At 38.3% G+C, this 13,713-nt stretch overlaps 1 protein-coding gene across 1 annotated transcript in view; it reads right to left on the bottom strand.

The window, feature by feature from the left end:
- The window catches only part of LOC128697360 (hemocytin), a 444,623-nt gene that overhangs the window by 56,772 nt on the left and 374,138 nt on the right, over positions 1 to 13,713 (bottom strand). Inside the window, exons 73-74 of the mRNA XM_070093851.1 lie at positions 11,292 to 11,494; positions 5,057 to 5,370 (exon numbers count right to left, since the gene is read on the bottom strand). Of these exons, the coding sequence (XP_069949952.1) occupies positions 5,057 to 5,370; positions 11,292 to 11,494 (517 nt within the window). The remainder of the gene's footprint in view (positions 1 to 5,056; positions 5,371 to 11,291; positions 11,495 to 13,713) is intronic.

The raw sequence follows: 13,713 nt of genomic DNA, 5'->3' as shown, positions 1-13,713 counted from the left end.
AGCAAGGGGGCTAGTAACCCCGTCTCCTGTATAATTTACTAAATTTGAAAAGAGATACTTTTGTTTTTCTTTTTGGGCAACCCTGCCTCGGTGGGATACAGCCGGTTTGTTGAAAGAAATAAAGAATAATGGCTTAATAGGTAAGGGGTAATAAAATATTTGGGAGAGTTGCTTCAAAACTGGTTAAAGATTAGCATAGTGTGGGAATGGTTATTAATGATAGATGAGCTGAGATGACTGCAAGAGATGTGTATTTCAGAATTAAATGAGATGAAATTCCAAGCTGATAACCCTTAGCATTCCACAGCAAACTAAAACAGAGTAAGAGATGAGGGAGCACTACTGACTTGGTCTGCAATGAGAACCACATTATCCACATGCATGCAAAATAGGCATGCAAGAGCACAATCTGAAGTATGTTAATACAGTGAGCAATGCTGAATGACCCATATGGTTTTATGATGTCTTTGTAAAAATAATATAACAATGATAATATAATATGGGGCTTGGACATTCGGCAGACATGTGTAAGCGAGTTAGATAAGAGTGGAAAACAAATGGTTTCAGGGACTCAAAATGTTGGAGTGTGAGCAGGGTAATATTTTGTTAACCCCTTGACTGTCACAATCCCAAATTCTGAGATGTCTCCTGGTGTCGAAAAAAAAAAAAAAAAAAAAAAAAAAAAAAAAAAAAAAAAAAAAAAAAAAAAAAAAAAAAAAAACTTATGAAATGATAGAGAATCTTTTCCCGGTTGTAATGACACCAAAAGAACGAAATTTGATGGAAAACTGACGGAATTACGCCCTCGTGAAGTTAACGACCTCAGCGATATTTACGAATTGGCGATTTCGCCCACTTTGAGCCCTATTTTTGGCTAATTCCATTGTTCCAGTCAACCAAACTCATAGCTATTTCTTTAGAACTCCATTTTTTCTATCGATTGAGTACAAGAAACTGCCCATTTACTAATTTCAACTACCCAATAACATGGTCAGAAATTTACAATTTGGCCAATTTCACGAAAATAAAAAAAATGATAATTTCAAAATAGGGTCCAGAATGAACAATGCAGACATTCCTGGCTCTAAAATAACATTTTCTATGTTCATCAGTCACATCTCCAGGCCCCTCTGATATTACTCTTGCTTTCTATTCTGAATTTTTATTCAAACAAAAAATTTTATTTATTTATTTAATGTCTTTGAAAACAGTACATTGAGATTGTGTATACACAATAGTGGGTTGCAATACAAAGAGAGCCTCTATTATGCCTAGGCATTATGGGCCAACTTAACATTATTGGCTTACATTCTACTTAATATAAGGAGTAGTATATCATAGTTGTACAGTAGGAAAGTAATTATTTCATAGTTGTACAGTAGAATATTAACTATAAATGAATCAAAATTTGTATAATACAAAGATATATTTATATTCTAAAATGTTTTTGTGAAAAACAATGATTCAATTATTCAATTATTTACTGTTATGCAGACTACTGCAATATTGTAATAATTGTATAAATAATGTCAATCCGTTCATGACTGCATATTAGAATGGCTACATGGACATTTATTGGAAAATGACATCATTTGTTTACTTTTGAATATCGGCAAAAATCAAACATTTCTCCTACTTTGAGCTCCATTTCAAGGTTATTTTCATAGTAAAACCAATCAAAATCACCTCTATTTCTATAATATGTTTTCCATTCTATCAAATGAGACCAAGAAAACGAGAATACAACCATAAATACTATACGAAAATAGACCACAAAGTTGGCATTTTAGTTAAAAAAAAAACGGTCAGAGTTTTTTTTCCTCATTATGCACTGCATGCTGCAGGATTTTTTTTATGTGGTGCACACTGACCACACAGAACCATTCTCTCACATGTGGGCCTACCAGCTTTCTCCTGCTCGATTTGAAGCCGCTAGAATTTATGAGTATATATTTTTTTTTTTTTTCAACAAGTCGGCCGTCTCCCACCGAGGCAGGGTGACCCAAAAAAGAAAGAAAATCCCCAAAAAGAAAATACTTTCATCATCATTCAACACTTTCACCACACTCGCACATTATCACTGTTTTTGCAGAGGTGCTCAGAATACAACAGTCTAGAAGCATACACATATAAAGATACACAACATACCCCTCCAAACTGCCAATATCCCAAACCCCTCCTTTAAAGTGCAGGCATTGTACTTCCCATTTCCAGGACTCAAGTCCGACTATATGAAAATAACCGGTTTCCCTGAATCCCTTCACTAAATATTACCCTGCTCACACTCCAACAGATCGTCAGGTCCCAAGTACCATTCGTCTCCATTCACTCCTATCTAACACGCTCACGCACGCTTGCTGGAAGTCCAAGCCCCTCGCCCACAAAACCTTCTTTACCCCCTCTCTCCAACCCTTTCGAGGACGACCCCTACCCCGCCTTCCTTCCCCTATAGATTTATATGCTTTCCATGTCATTCTACTTTGATCCATTCTCTCTAAATGACCAAACCACCTCAACAACCCCTCTTCTGCCCTCTGACTAATACTTTTATTAACTCCACACCTTCTCCAAATTTCCACACTCCGAATTTTCTGCATAATATTTACACCACACATTGCCCTTATGAGTATATATACGTCAAAAATGGTGGCTCATAAGACGTATACATACGACCGAAACGGGTTCAGGGAAACTGGTTACCCAGACTTGAGTCATGGAAGTGGGAAGTACAATGCCTGCACTTTCAAGGAGGGGTTTGGGATATTGGCTGTTTGGAGTGACATCTCAGTTGTCATATCTGAGCGCCTCTGCAAAGACAGTGATTATGTATGAGTGATGGTGAAAGTGTTGAATGATGATAAAAGTTTTTTCCTTCTTTCTGTTTGGGTCACCCTGCCTCGGTGAGAAATGGCCGACATGTTATAAAAAGAATAAAAATAATATCATGGTGAACATTTCAGAATCTTAAGTACATAATGCCTAAAAAACATTGAGTATATTTGGAAAACAACTTGATATTCATTTCACCATCATATGAGATTTAAAAATACAAGAAAACTATGAAAGCAAAATTTTTTATCATCATCAAACTGGCCATATCCCACTGAGGCAAAATACGTAACTAAATAAATGAACTATTGGTGTCCCTCACACTAACATGTACTAAGGTTCACAGACATACGTTTTTGCTCAAAAGTTATAGAACATTTTTAACCAGAAATGTAGGTTTCTATGTACAAAGTAAATTCAAGCTTATGCAGTCTTTTTTATTAACACACTGGCCATTTCCCACCGAGGCAGGGTGACCTGAAAAAGAAGAAACATTTTCATCATCACTCATTCCATCACTGTCTTGCCAGAGGAATACCTACACTACAGTTAAAAAAACTGCAACATATCTCCACACCTCCTTCAGAGTGCAGACACTATTTGTGTGAACATAAAACTATTATGTGGTAGTAGGTTGGTATACAGCAACTGCCCAGGGAGGTACTACCATCCTGCAAGTGAGTGTAGAATGGAAGCCTGTAAATGTTTTACATGATGATAGGATTGCTGGTATCTTTTTTCTGTCTCATAGACATGCAAGATTTCAGGTATGTCTTGCTACTTCTTCTTACACTTAGGTCACACTACACATACATGTACAAGCATATACGTATATATATATACATACCCCTTTGGGTTTTCTTCTATTTTCTTACTAGTTCTTGTTCTTGTTTATTTCCTGTTATCTCCATGGGAAAGTGGAACAGAATTCTTCCTCCGTAAGCCATGAGTGTTGTAAGAGGCGACTAAAATGCCAGGAGCAAGGGGCTAGTAACCTCTTCTCCTGTATAAATTACTAAATTTAAAAAGAGAAACTTTCGTTTTTCTTTTTTGGGCCACCCTGCCTCGGTGGGATACGGCTGGTGCGTTGAAAGAAAGAAGGATTGCTGGTGCCTTTTTTCTGTCTCATAAACATGCAAGATTTCAGGAAAGTCTTGCTACTTCTACTTACACTTTGGTCACACTACACATACATGTACAAGCATATATATACACACACCCCTCTGGGTTTTCTTCTATTTTCTTTCTAGTTCTTGTTCTTGTTTATTTCCTGTTATCTCCATGGGGAATTGGAACAGAATTCTTCCTCCGTAAGCCATGCGTGTTGTAAGAAGCAGCTAAAATGCTGGGAGCAAGAGGCTAGTAACCCCTTCTCCTGTATAAATTACTAAATTTAAAAAGAGAAACTTTCGTTTTTTCATTTTGGGCCACCCTGCCTTGGTGGGATACAGCCGGTTTGTTGAAAGTAAGATATACTATACATATATATACATGTATTTTTTTTTTTAACGTCGGCTGTCTCCCACCGAGGCAGGGTGACCCAAAATGAAAGAAAATCCCCAAAAAGAAAATACTTTCATCATCATTCAACACTTTCACCTCACTCACACACACATACACCCCTCTGTGTTTTCTTCTATTTTCTTACTAGTTCTTGTTCTGGTTTATTTCCTCTTATCTCCATGGGAAAGCAGAACAGAATTCTTCCTCTGTAAGCCATGCCTGTCATAAGAGGTGTCTAAAATGCTGGGAACAGGAGGCAAGTAACCCCTTCTCCTGTGTGCATTACTAAAGTTAAAAAGGGAAACTTTTGTTTTTCTTTTTGGGCCACGCTGCCTCGGTGGAATATGACTGGTTTGTTGAAAGAAGAAAACTATTATGCACCAACAATGGTACTACATCCTCTTAGTTATCTAACCCTGCTAAAATTCTAATAAATATTACACAGTTTTAAGCTAAACACTACCAAACTATAAGAACCATTGCAGTATTTTTTAAGCAAAAATAAAGAATCAGTTAAATGGAACACCATGGTGTATAATACACCCTGACATATCTTACATTAAAGGAGCAGTAAGTGTAGTAAACGACATCCACAAATTTACTGAGAAAAACAGAATCATATTGGAACTTACAAAGTTATTACATTAAAACTGCAAATATAAGGTACATACTGTACTAGGAATTGTAGAACATATTTCCTAGAAAAAATACTCTGGTTACATACCTGGAACTTATGATGATCTTCATCATTTTTATCCTGTACAGCAATATATGAACAATCACCATTGAAAGTGTACTTAAACTGATCAAAGGTTATGTAGTGTGGATCCCCAAAGGCTTCACAGACACAGTCTTTGCAAACTTCTGGTTTGACACAATCATTTTCCTTACGAACCAATCCAGGCATACAGAAGCAACCTGAGTGGCAAGATTCCTTTGTTTCTTGACAGACTGTTTCATTATGCAAATTTTCACAGCTTGTCTCACATTTGAAGTTGAAACAGTCCTGGTAAATTTCTCCTGGACCACATTCCTTATCTGTAAGATGCAAGAGATGTCTATAGAGAATAAAAACCCTAGAAACTTCTTGTTAGCATCAGCAGGAAAAAGAAAAGGAAGAACTTTCCAGATAATTTTCTTTTTTTTTTTTTAACAAGTTGGCCGTCTCTCACTGAGGCAGGGTGACCCAAAAAGAAAGAAAGAAAATCCCCAAAAAGAAAATACTTTCATCATCATTCAACACTTTCACCTCACTCACACATAATCAATGTTTTTGCAGAGGTGCTCAGAACACAACAGTTTAGAAGCATATACGTATAAAGATACACAACATATCCCTCCAAACTGCCAATATCCCAAACCCCTCCTTTCAAGTGCGGGCATTGTACTTCCCATTTCCAGTACTCAAGTCCGGCTATATAAAAATAAACGGTTTCCCTGAATCCCTTCACTAAAATTACCTTGCTCACACTCCAACAGCTCGTCCAGATAACTGTCCCATTTAAATACACAGTGCTTGCACTCTGTAAGAAGAGTGGAGATATGTTGCAGTTTCTTAACTGTAGTTTAGGTGCACCTCTGGGAAAACAGTGATGGAGTGAATGATGATGAAAGTTTCTTCTTTTTATTGTCGCCCTGCCTTGATGAGAAATGGCTGATGTGTTAATAAAAATAATAACAAAAATACATTTAACTCAATCATCCTTTCATAGCTTCATTTACTTGATGCACTTATTGTAAATCTTCTTTCAAAATTTTTGACATTTTTTACTTTAATATCTATATAAATATTATATGGAGACGAATGGTTTTTGGGACCTGACGAGCTGTCAGAGTGTGAGCAGGATAATATTTTGTGAAGGGATTCAGGGAAACTGGTTAGCCAGACTTCAGTCCTGGACATGGGAAGTACAATGCCTGCACTTTTAAAGAAGGGGTTTCAAATATTGGCAGTTTGGAGGGACATCTAAATTGTCATATCTGAGTGCCTCTGTAAAGATAGTGATTGTGTATGAGTGATGGTTAAAGTGTTAAATGACAAAGTTTTTTTTCTTTCTTTTTGGGTCACTGCCTCGGTAGGAAATGTCTGATGTGTTAAAAAAATATATGCATGTATATCAATGCACCACGCAGAAACAAGCGGGTATATACAAAGATCGATTGCAGTCAGCAGGATTCGAAACTACTACTGGGGACTGTCAAGATTCCCAGGCAGCGCTCTAGTCCACTCGGCCACACAGACTGGGCAGCCTGGTTCACAAGCCATGTTTCTTTCCCAGCCTGGACACATCAGTGAGCCTCAAGCATGGATCTGTGTGGCCAAGTGGACTAGAGCGCTGCCTGGGAATCTTGACCGTCCCCAGTAGTAGTTTCGAATCCTGCTGACTACGATCTTTCTTCGTATATACCCGCTTGTTTCTGTGTGGTGCATTGATATAAAAATTGCTTGAAAGGTCAAAACATACAGGAGGAGATTGAAATAGCTTGAATCCATGTTTGAGGCTTACTGACGTGCCCGGGCTGGCAAAGAAACATGGCTTGTGAACCAGACTGCCCAGTCTATGTGGCATTTGTGTGGCCGAGTGGACTAGAATCTTGACTGTCTCCAGTAGTAGTTTCAAATCCTGATGACTGCAATGTTTCTTTATACATGTATATGTATATATAAATATCAACTCCTTAAATCAGTTCCATTTACAGATGACACTACTTATGTTTTCTCCCACTCAGATCTAACTATGCTTAGCAACACTATTGACAACAAGCTACTAAAAATATCTACAAAGATGACAACAAACTCACCCTCAGTACAGATAAAACCTACTACATACTGTTTGGAAACAGCTTTAAATATCCAGCTTAACATATTGATCAATGATTTTCCCATTACAAGACACAATGTGGGAAAATATTTAGGTCTTCATCTTGATTGCAACTTGAAATTTCAGACCCACATCCAACACAGCCAAGAAAGTTTCCAAGATAGGGTACTATGTATCCCAAATGGCACTACCAACATTATACCACTCTAATCTACCCTTACCTTACCTATGGTATTTGTGCTTGGGGATCTACTACGACTAATCACTTAAAAAATTAATAACCCAACAAAAAGCTGCTGTGTGGATCATCACTCATTCCTGCGCCAGACAACACACTCTTCAAAAATAACAAAAAAGGCACAGTACCATAACTGGAACGATACACAAATAACCCGCACATAAAAGAGAGAAGCTTACGACGACGTTTCGGTCCGACTTGGACCATTGACAAAGTCACACAGTGTGACTTTGTCAATGGTCCAAGTCGGACTGAAACGTCGTCGTAAGCTTCTCTCTTTTATGTGCGGGTTATTTGTGTATCACTCTTCAAAAGTTTGGAATTACTTAATATATGAAATATGCACTCATATTATTGTGCCTATTATATATATAAAACATTAAACTCCAATGTAAACCTTCCTCTCAAACTTCTTGATAGCTACAACAGAACACACAGGCACAACACAAGGCACAAAATCCTCATTGACATCCCTTGTGTCTGCCTCACACTATGCAAAAATGCAATGCACATAAAGGGCCCCAAGATCTGGAATTCATTGCCTGAACCAGTTAAAGGTGCTCTTGTGTGCCAATCAATTTAGAGCTATAATAAAAAAATCAATTTAACTCCCAAACATAACTATACCAGCACTTTACTATTCCAAACAAAACCAACCCATCTACTTCCATTTCTTAACCATCTTTTATAATCTTTCCTAGCCTGATATTTCAGAACCAGTTTGAAACTACTCAAGAAATCCCAATCAGTTTAAAGTATCAATATGCACTTAAAACTGTACAGTGGACCCTCGACCAACGATATTAATCCGTTCCTGAGAGCTCATCGTTATTCGAAACTATCGTTAGTCGAGTTAATTTTCCCCATAAGAAATAATGGAAACCAAATTAATTTGTGCACGACACCCAAAAGTATTGAAAAAAAAAATGTTACCACATGAAATATTAATTTTAATACACACAAACTGAAGAAGACATGTACAATTACATGACACTTACCTTTATTGAAGATCTGGTGATGATTGATGGGATGGGAGGAGGGGAGAGTGTGGATGGTGTTAGTGTTTAGAAGGGGAATCCCCTTCCATTAGGACTTGAGGTGTCAAGTCCTTTTCCGGGGTTACTTCCCTTCTTCTTTTAATGCCACTAGGACCAGCTTGAGTCACTGGACCTCTGTCGCACAACATATCTGTCCATAGAGGCCTGTACCTCCCGTTCCTTTATGACATTCCTAAAGTGTTTCACAACATTGTCAGTGTCACAATTAAACACTTGTTCAGTTTTCAATTCTTCACTGTCTATGTACTCCTTAAATTCCTGTGTGGGTGAGATGTTATCAACAAATTTTGTTGAAAATAAGAAAAAGTTTTGGAGTGAGATTAACAAGTTAAGAAAGCCTAGAGAACAAATTGATTTGTCAGTTAAAAATAGGAGAGGAGAGTTATTAAATGGAGAGTTAGAGGTATTGGGAAGATGGAAGGAATATTTTGAGGAATTGTTAAATGTTGATGAAGATAGGGAAGCTGTGATTTCGTGTATAGGGCAAGGAGGAATAACATCTTGTAGGAGTGAGGAAGAGCCAGTTGTGAGTGTGGGGGAAGTTCGTGAGGCAGTAGGTAAAATGAAAGGGGGTAAGGCAGCCGGGATTGATGGGATAAAGATAGAAATGTTAAAAGCAGGTGGGGATATAGTTTTGGAGTGGTTGGTGCAATTATTTAATAAATGTATGGAAGAGGGTAAGGTACCTAGGGATTGGCAGAGAGCATGCATAGTTCCTTTGTATAAAGGCAAAGGGGATAAAAGAGAGTGCAAAAATTATAGGGGGATAAGTCTGTTGAGTGTACCTGGTAAAGTGTATGGTAGAGTTATAATTGAAAGAATTAAGAGTAAGACGGAGAATAGGATAGCAGATGAACAAGGAGGCTTTAGGAAAGGTAGGGGGTGTGTGGACCAGGTGTTTACAGTGAAACATATAAGTGAACAGTATTTAGATAAGGCTAAAGAGGTCTTTGTGGCATTTATGGATTTGGAAAAGGCGTATGACAGGGTGGATAGGGGGGCAATGTGGCAGATGTTGCAAGTGTATGGTGTAGGAGGTAGGTTACTGAAAGCAGTGAAGAGTTTTTACGAGGATAGTGAGGCTCAAGTTAGAGTATGTAGGAAAGAGGGAAATTTTTTCCCAGTAAAAGTAGGCCTTAGACAAGGATGTGTGATGTCACCGTGGTTGTTTAATATATTTATAGATGGGGTTGTAAGAGAAGTAAATGCGAGGGTCTTGGCAAGAGGCGTGGAGTTAAAAGATAAAGAATCACACACAAAGTGGGAGTTGTCACAGCTGCTCTTTGCTGATGACACTGTGCTCTTGGGAGATTCTGAAGAGAAGTTGCAGAGATTGGTGGATGAATTTGGTAGGGTGTGCAAAAGAAGAAAATTAAAGGTGAATACAGGAAAGAGTAAGGTTATGAGGATAACAAAAAGATTAGGTGATGAAAGATTGAATATCAGATTGGAGGGAGAGAGTATGGAGGAGGTGAACGTATTCAGATATTTGGGAGTGGACGTGTCAGCGGATGGGTCTATGAAAGATGAGGTGAATCATAGAATTGATGAGGGAAAAAGAGTGAGTGGTGCACTTAGGAGTCTGTGGAGACAAAGAACTTTGTCCTTGGAGGCAAAGAGGGGAATGTATGAGAGTATAGTTTTACCAACGCTCTTATATGGGTGTGAAGCGTGGGTGATGAATGTTGCAGCGAGGAGAAGGCTGGAGGCAGTGGAGATGTCATGTCTGAGGGCAATGTGTGGTGTGAATATAATGCAGAGAACATAGTTTTCAGCTGCTTTTTGGTCCAAACTGGCAGCCTCACCATGCCTTATCACACTATGTATGCCACCATGATTCTTAAATCTCTCAAACCAACCTTTGCTGGCCTGAAATTCACTCACATCACCACTAGTTGCAGGCATTTTTCTAATTAAATTGTCATGCAACTTCCTAGCCTTTTCACATATGATCGCTTGAGAGATGCTATCTCCTGCTATCTGTTTTTCGTTTATCCACACCAATAACAGTCTCTCAACATCTTCTATCACTTGCGATCTCAGTTTCGAAAACAGTTGCACCTTTGGCAAGAACAGCTTCCTTGATTGCCGTTTTCTTGGCGACAATAGTAGCGATGGTTGATTGGGGTTTTGTGTACAACCTGGCCAGCTCGGAGACACGCACTCCACTTTCATACTTAGCAATGATCTCTTTCTTCATATCCATAGTAATTCTCACCCTTTTTGCTGTAGGGTTGGCACTAGAAGCTTTCTTGGGGCCCATGGTGACTTATTTTGCAGGTGCAATCATTAAAAACGCTGTGATAATATGAAATGTTCTGATTGTATGTTTGGATGGGACCGCGGTGGCTGGCTGGCTTGTAAACACTGGCCACAAGTGGACGCGTCTCGAACAGAACGAATCGTGTTGGTCGAGTTTTTTAGCGCTAGTCGAGGCAAAATTTTTGCATTAAAATGTATCGCTAGTCGGATTTAACGTTAGACGATGCCATCGTTGGTCGAGGGTCCACTGTACTATTGTAAACTGTACTAATTGTAATACTTTTTGCTCCCCCTCTACTATAAATTTGTTCTAATTATAATAGTTTTGCTACCTAACTTTTTGTAGTAATACATAATAAAAATCTACCACTCCATAACCTGTCTAGTTTTAAGTAGTTTGTAAGCATCAGAATTAGCCTGTCTGAAATGCTCAAGTATACTAGTGGCTTTCTTTGTGTTTAAAAGTACTCTATTACATATAAGCTACAGCTTGTATACTACACAAAGAAATCAAATTTTTTAATTATGATTACTATAAATTCAGTATCAAAATGACTACAAATAAATAGTAAAACTTACAGCACTTAGCAATAATACGCCAGTCAAAGATTGGAGCATCAGGATTTTCCTTAAGGCAATGAGACACATAGTGTGAAAGAGCATTGCATCTACACTCCTCCTCATCAGCAGCAACACTTAAACAGTTGCATGCTGTGTCTACACATAACTTCATAACATCTTCTGGATTAACAGTGCTGTGACACCCAATGAAGGGTTCAAATCTGTGTGAGAGAAGCAAATCAGTTATAGATACTGGATTTGAAAAATTATAGTAATACATACTAGTTTTTATGAAAATACTTACCATTAGAATATAAGAAAAATTTGTTCTTATGTAAAGGAGCAAATACATGAAAATTATGAGTTAAGAAGCAATTTAAACACCAAAGACAATTTAAAAATTTGTCCATCTGCTTTACAGAAATACAACAAATATTAAAAAAAAATTAAGCTGAATAGTGGAGTCATCCAAGGAAAAAGTTTAATATAGAGATTCTTCTTATTTTGATTTTCTGTCTCCATGTGGATTCTATCCTGTTATGCAGAGTAAAATGTATGGCAAAATTTCTTAAAGACTTACAGGACAGAAAGCAGGACTGCTGAGGAGCAAATAAGATTTAAGAAGGGAAAGAAATGTGTGTACCAAGTGTTTGCTAAAACATATAAGTGAGCAAATATATGAGGAGCTTTAGGTTACATTTATGGGTAAAATGCATTTGATAGAGAGGATAGGGAAGCAATGTGGTAGGTGCAGGAGTTCACACCCTTCAAATTAAAACAGGCAATTTAACAATATAATTACTGTATATCCTAAATAATGATATTAAATTATGGAGGTTTGGTAGTAATACATATTTTATGAAAAAGAAGATAAATAAGTATACAACATATGATATAGCACATAATGAAAGTAGTTTGGTAGATTATGTATTGGTGGATATAAGGTTGATGGGCAGGCTTCAGGATGTGCATGTTTATAGAGGGGCAACTGATATATCAGATCATTATTTAGTTGTAGCTACAGTTGGTGGGGATATAGTTTTGGAGTGGTTGGTGCAATTATTTGATAAATGTATGGAAGAGGGTAAGGTACCTAGGGATTGGCAGAGAGCATGCATAGTTCCTTTGTATAAAGGCAAAGGGGACAAAAGAGAGTGCAAAAATTATAGGGGGATAAGTTTGTTGAGTATACCTGGTAAAGTATATGGTAGAGTTATTAATGAAAGAATTAAGAGCAAGACGGAGAATAGGATAGCAGATGAACAAGGAGGCTTTAGGAAAGGTAGGGGGTGTGTGGACCAGGTGTTTACAGTGAAACACATAAGTGAACAGTATTTAGATAAGGCTAAAGAGGTCTTTGTGGCATTTATGGATTTGGAAAAGGCGTATGACAGGGTGGATAGGGGGGCAATGTGGCAGATGTTGCAGGTGTATGGTGTAGGAGGTAGGTTACTGAAAGCAGTGAAGAGTTTTTACGAGGATAGTGAGGCTCAAGTCAGAGTATGTAGGAAAGAGGGAAATTATTTCCCAGTAAATGTAGGCCTTAGACAAGGATGTGTGATGTCACCGTGGTTGTTTAATATATTTATAGATGGGGTTGTAAGAGAAGTAAATACGAGGGTCTTGGCAAGAGGCGTGGAGTTAAAAGATAAAGAATCACACATAAAGTGGGAGTTGTCAGAGTTGCTCTTTGCTGATGACACTGTGCTCTTGGGAGATTCTGAAGAGAAGTTACAGAGGTTGGTGGATGAATTTGGTAGGGTATGCAAAAGAAGAAAATTAAAAGTGAATACAGGAAAGAGTAAGGTTATGAGGATAACAAAAAGATTAGGTGATGAAAGATTGGATATCAGATTGGAGGGAGAGTATGGAGGAGGTGAATGTATTCAGATATTTGGGAGCATACGTGTCAGTGGATGGGTCTATGAAAGATGAGGTGAATCATAGAATTGATGAGGGGAAAAGGGTGAGCAGTGCACTTAGGAGTCTGTGGAGACAAAGAACTTTGTCCTTGGAGGCAAAGAGGGGAATGTATGAGAGTATAGTTTTACCAACGCTCTTATATGGGTGTGAAGCATGGGTGATGAATGTTGCAGCGAGGAGAAGGCTGGAGGCAGTGGAGATGTCATGTCTGAGGGCAATGTGTGGTGTGAATATAATGCAGAGAATTCGTAGTTTGGAAGTTAGGAGGAGGTGCGGGATTACCAAAACTGTTGTCCAGAGGGCTGAGGAAGGGTTGTTGAGGTGGTTCGGACATGTAGAGAGAATGGAGCGAAACAGAATGACTTCAAGAGTGTATCAGTCTGTAGTGGAAGGAAGGCGGGGTAGGGGTCAGCCTAGGAAAGGTTGGAGAGAGGGGGTAAAGGAGGTTTTGTGTGCGAGGGGCTTGGACTTCCAGCAGGCATGCATGAGCGTGTTTGATAGGAGTGAATGGAGACAA

This window comes from Cherax quadricarinatus, chromosome 44, assembly GCF_038502225.1.
Source record: "Cherax quadricarinatus isolate ZL_2023a chromosome 44, ASM3850222v1, whole genome shotgun sequence".
Lineage (NCBI taxonomy): Eukaryota > Metazoa > Arthropoda > Malacostraca > Decapoda > Parastacidae > Cherax > Cherax quadricarinatus.
The sequence above is the reverse complement of the archived record's forward strand: the minus strand, read 5'-3'. Positions and strand labels throughout refer to the sequence as shown.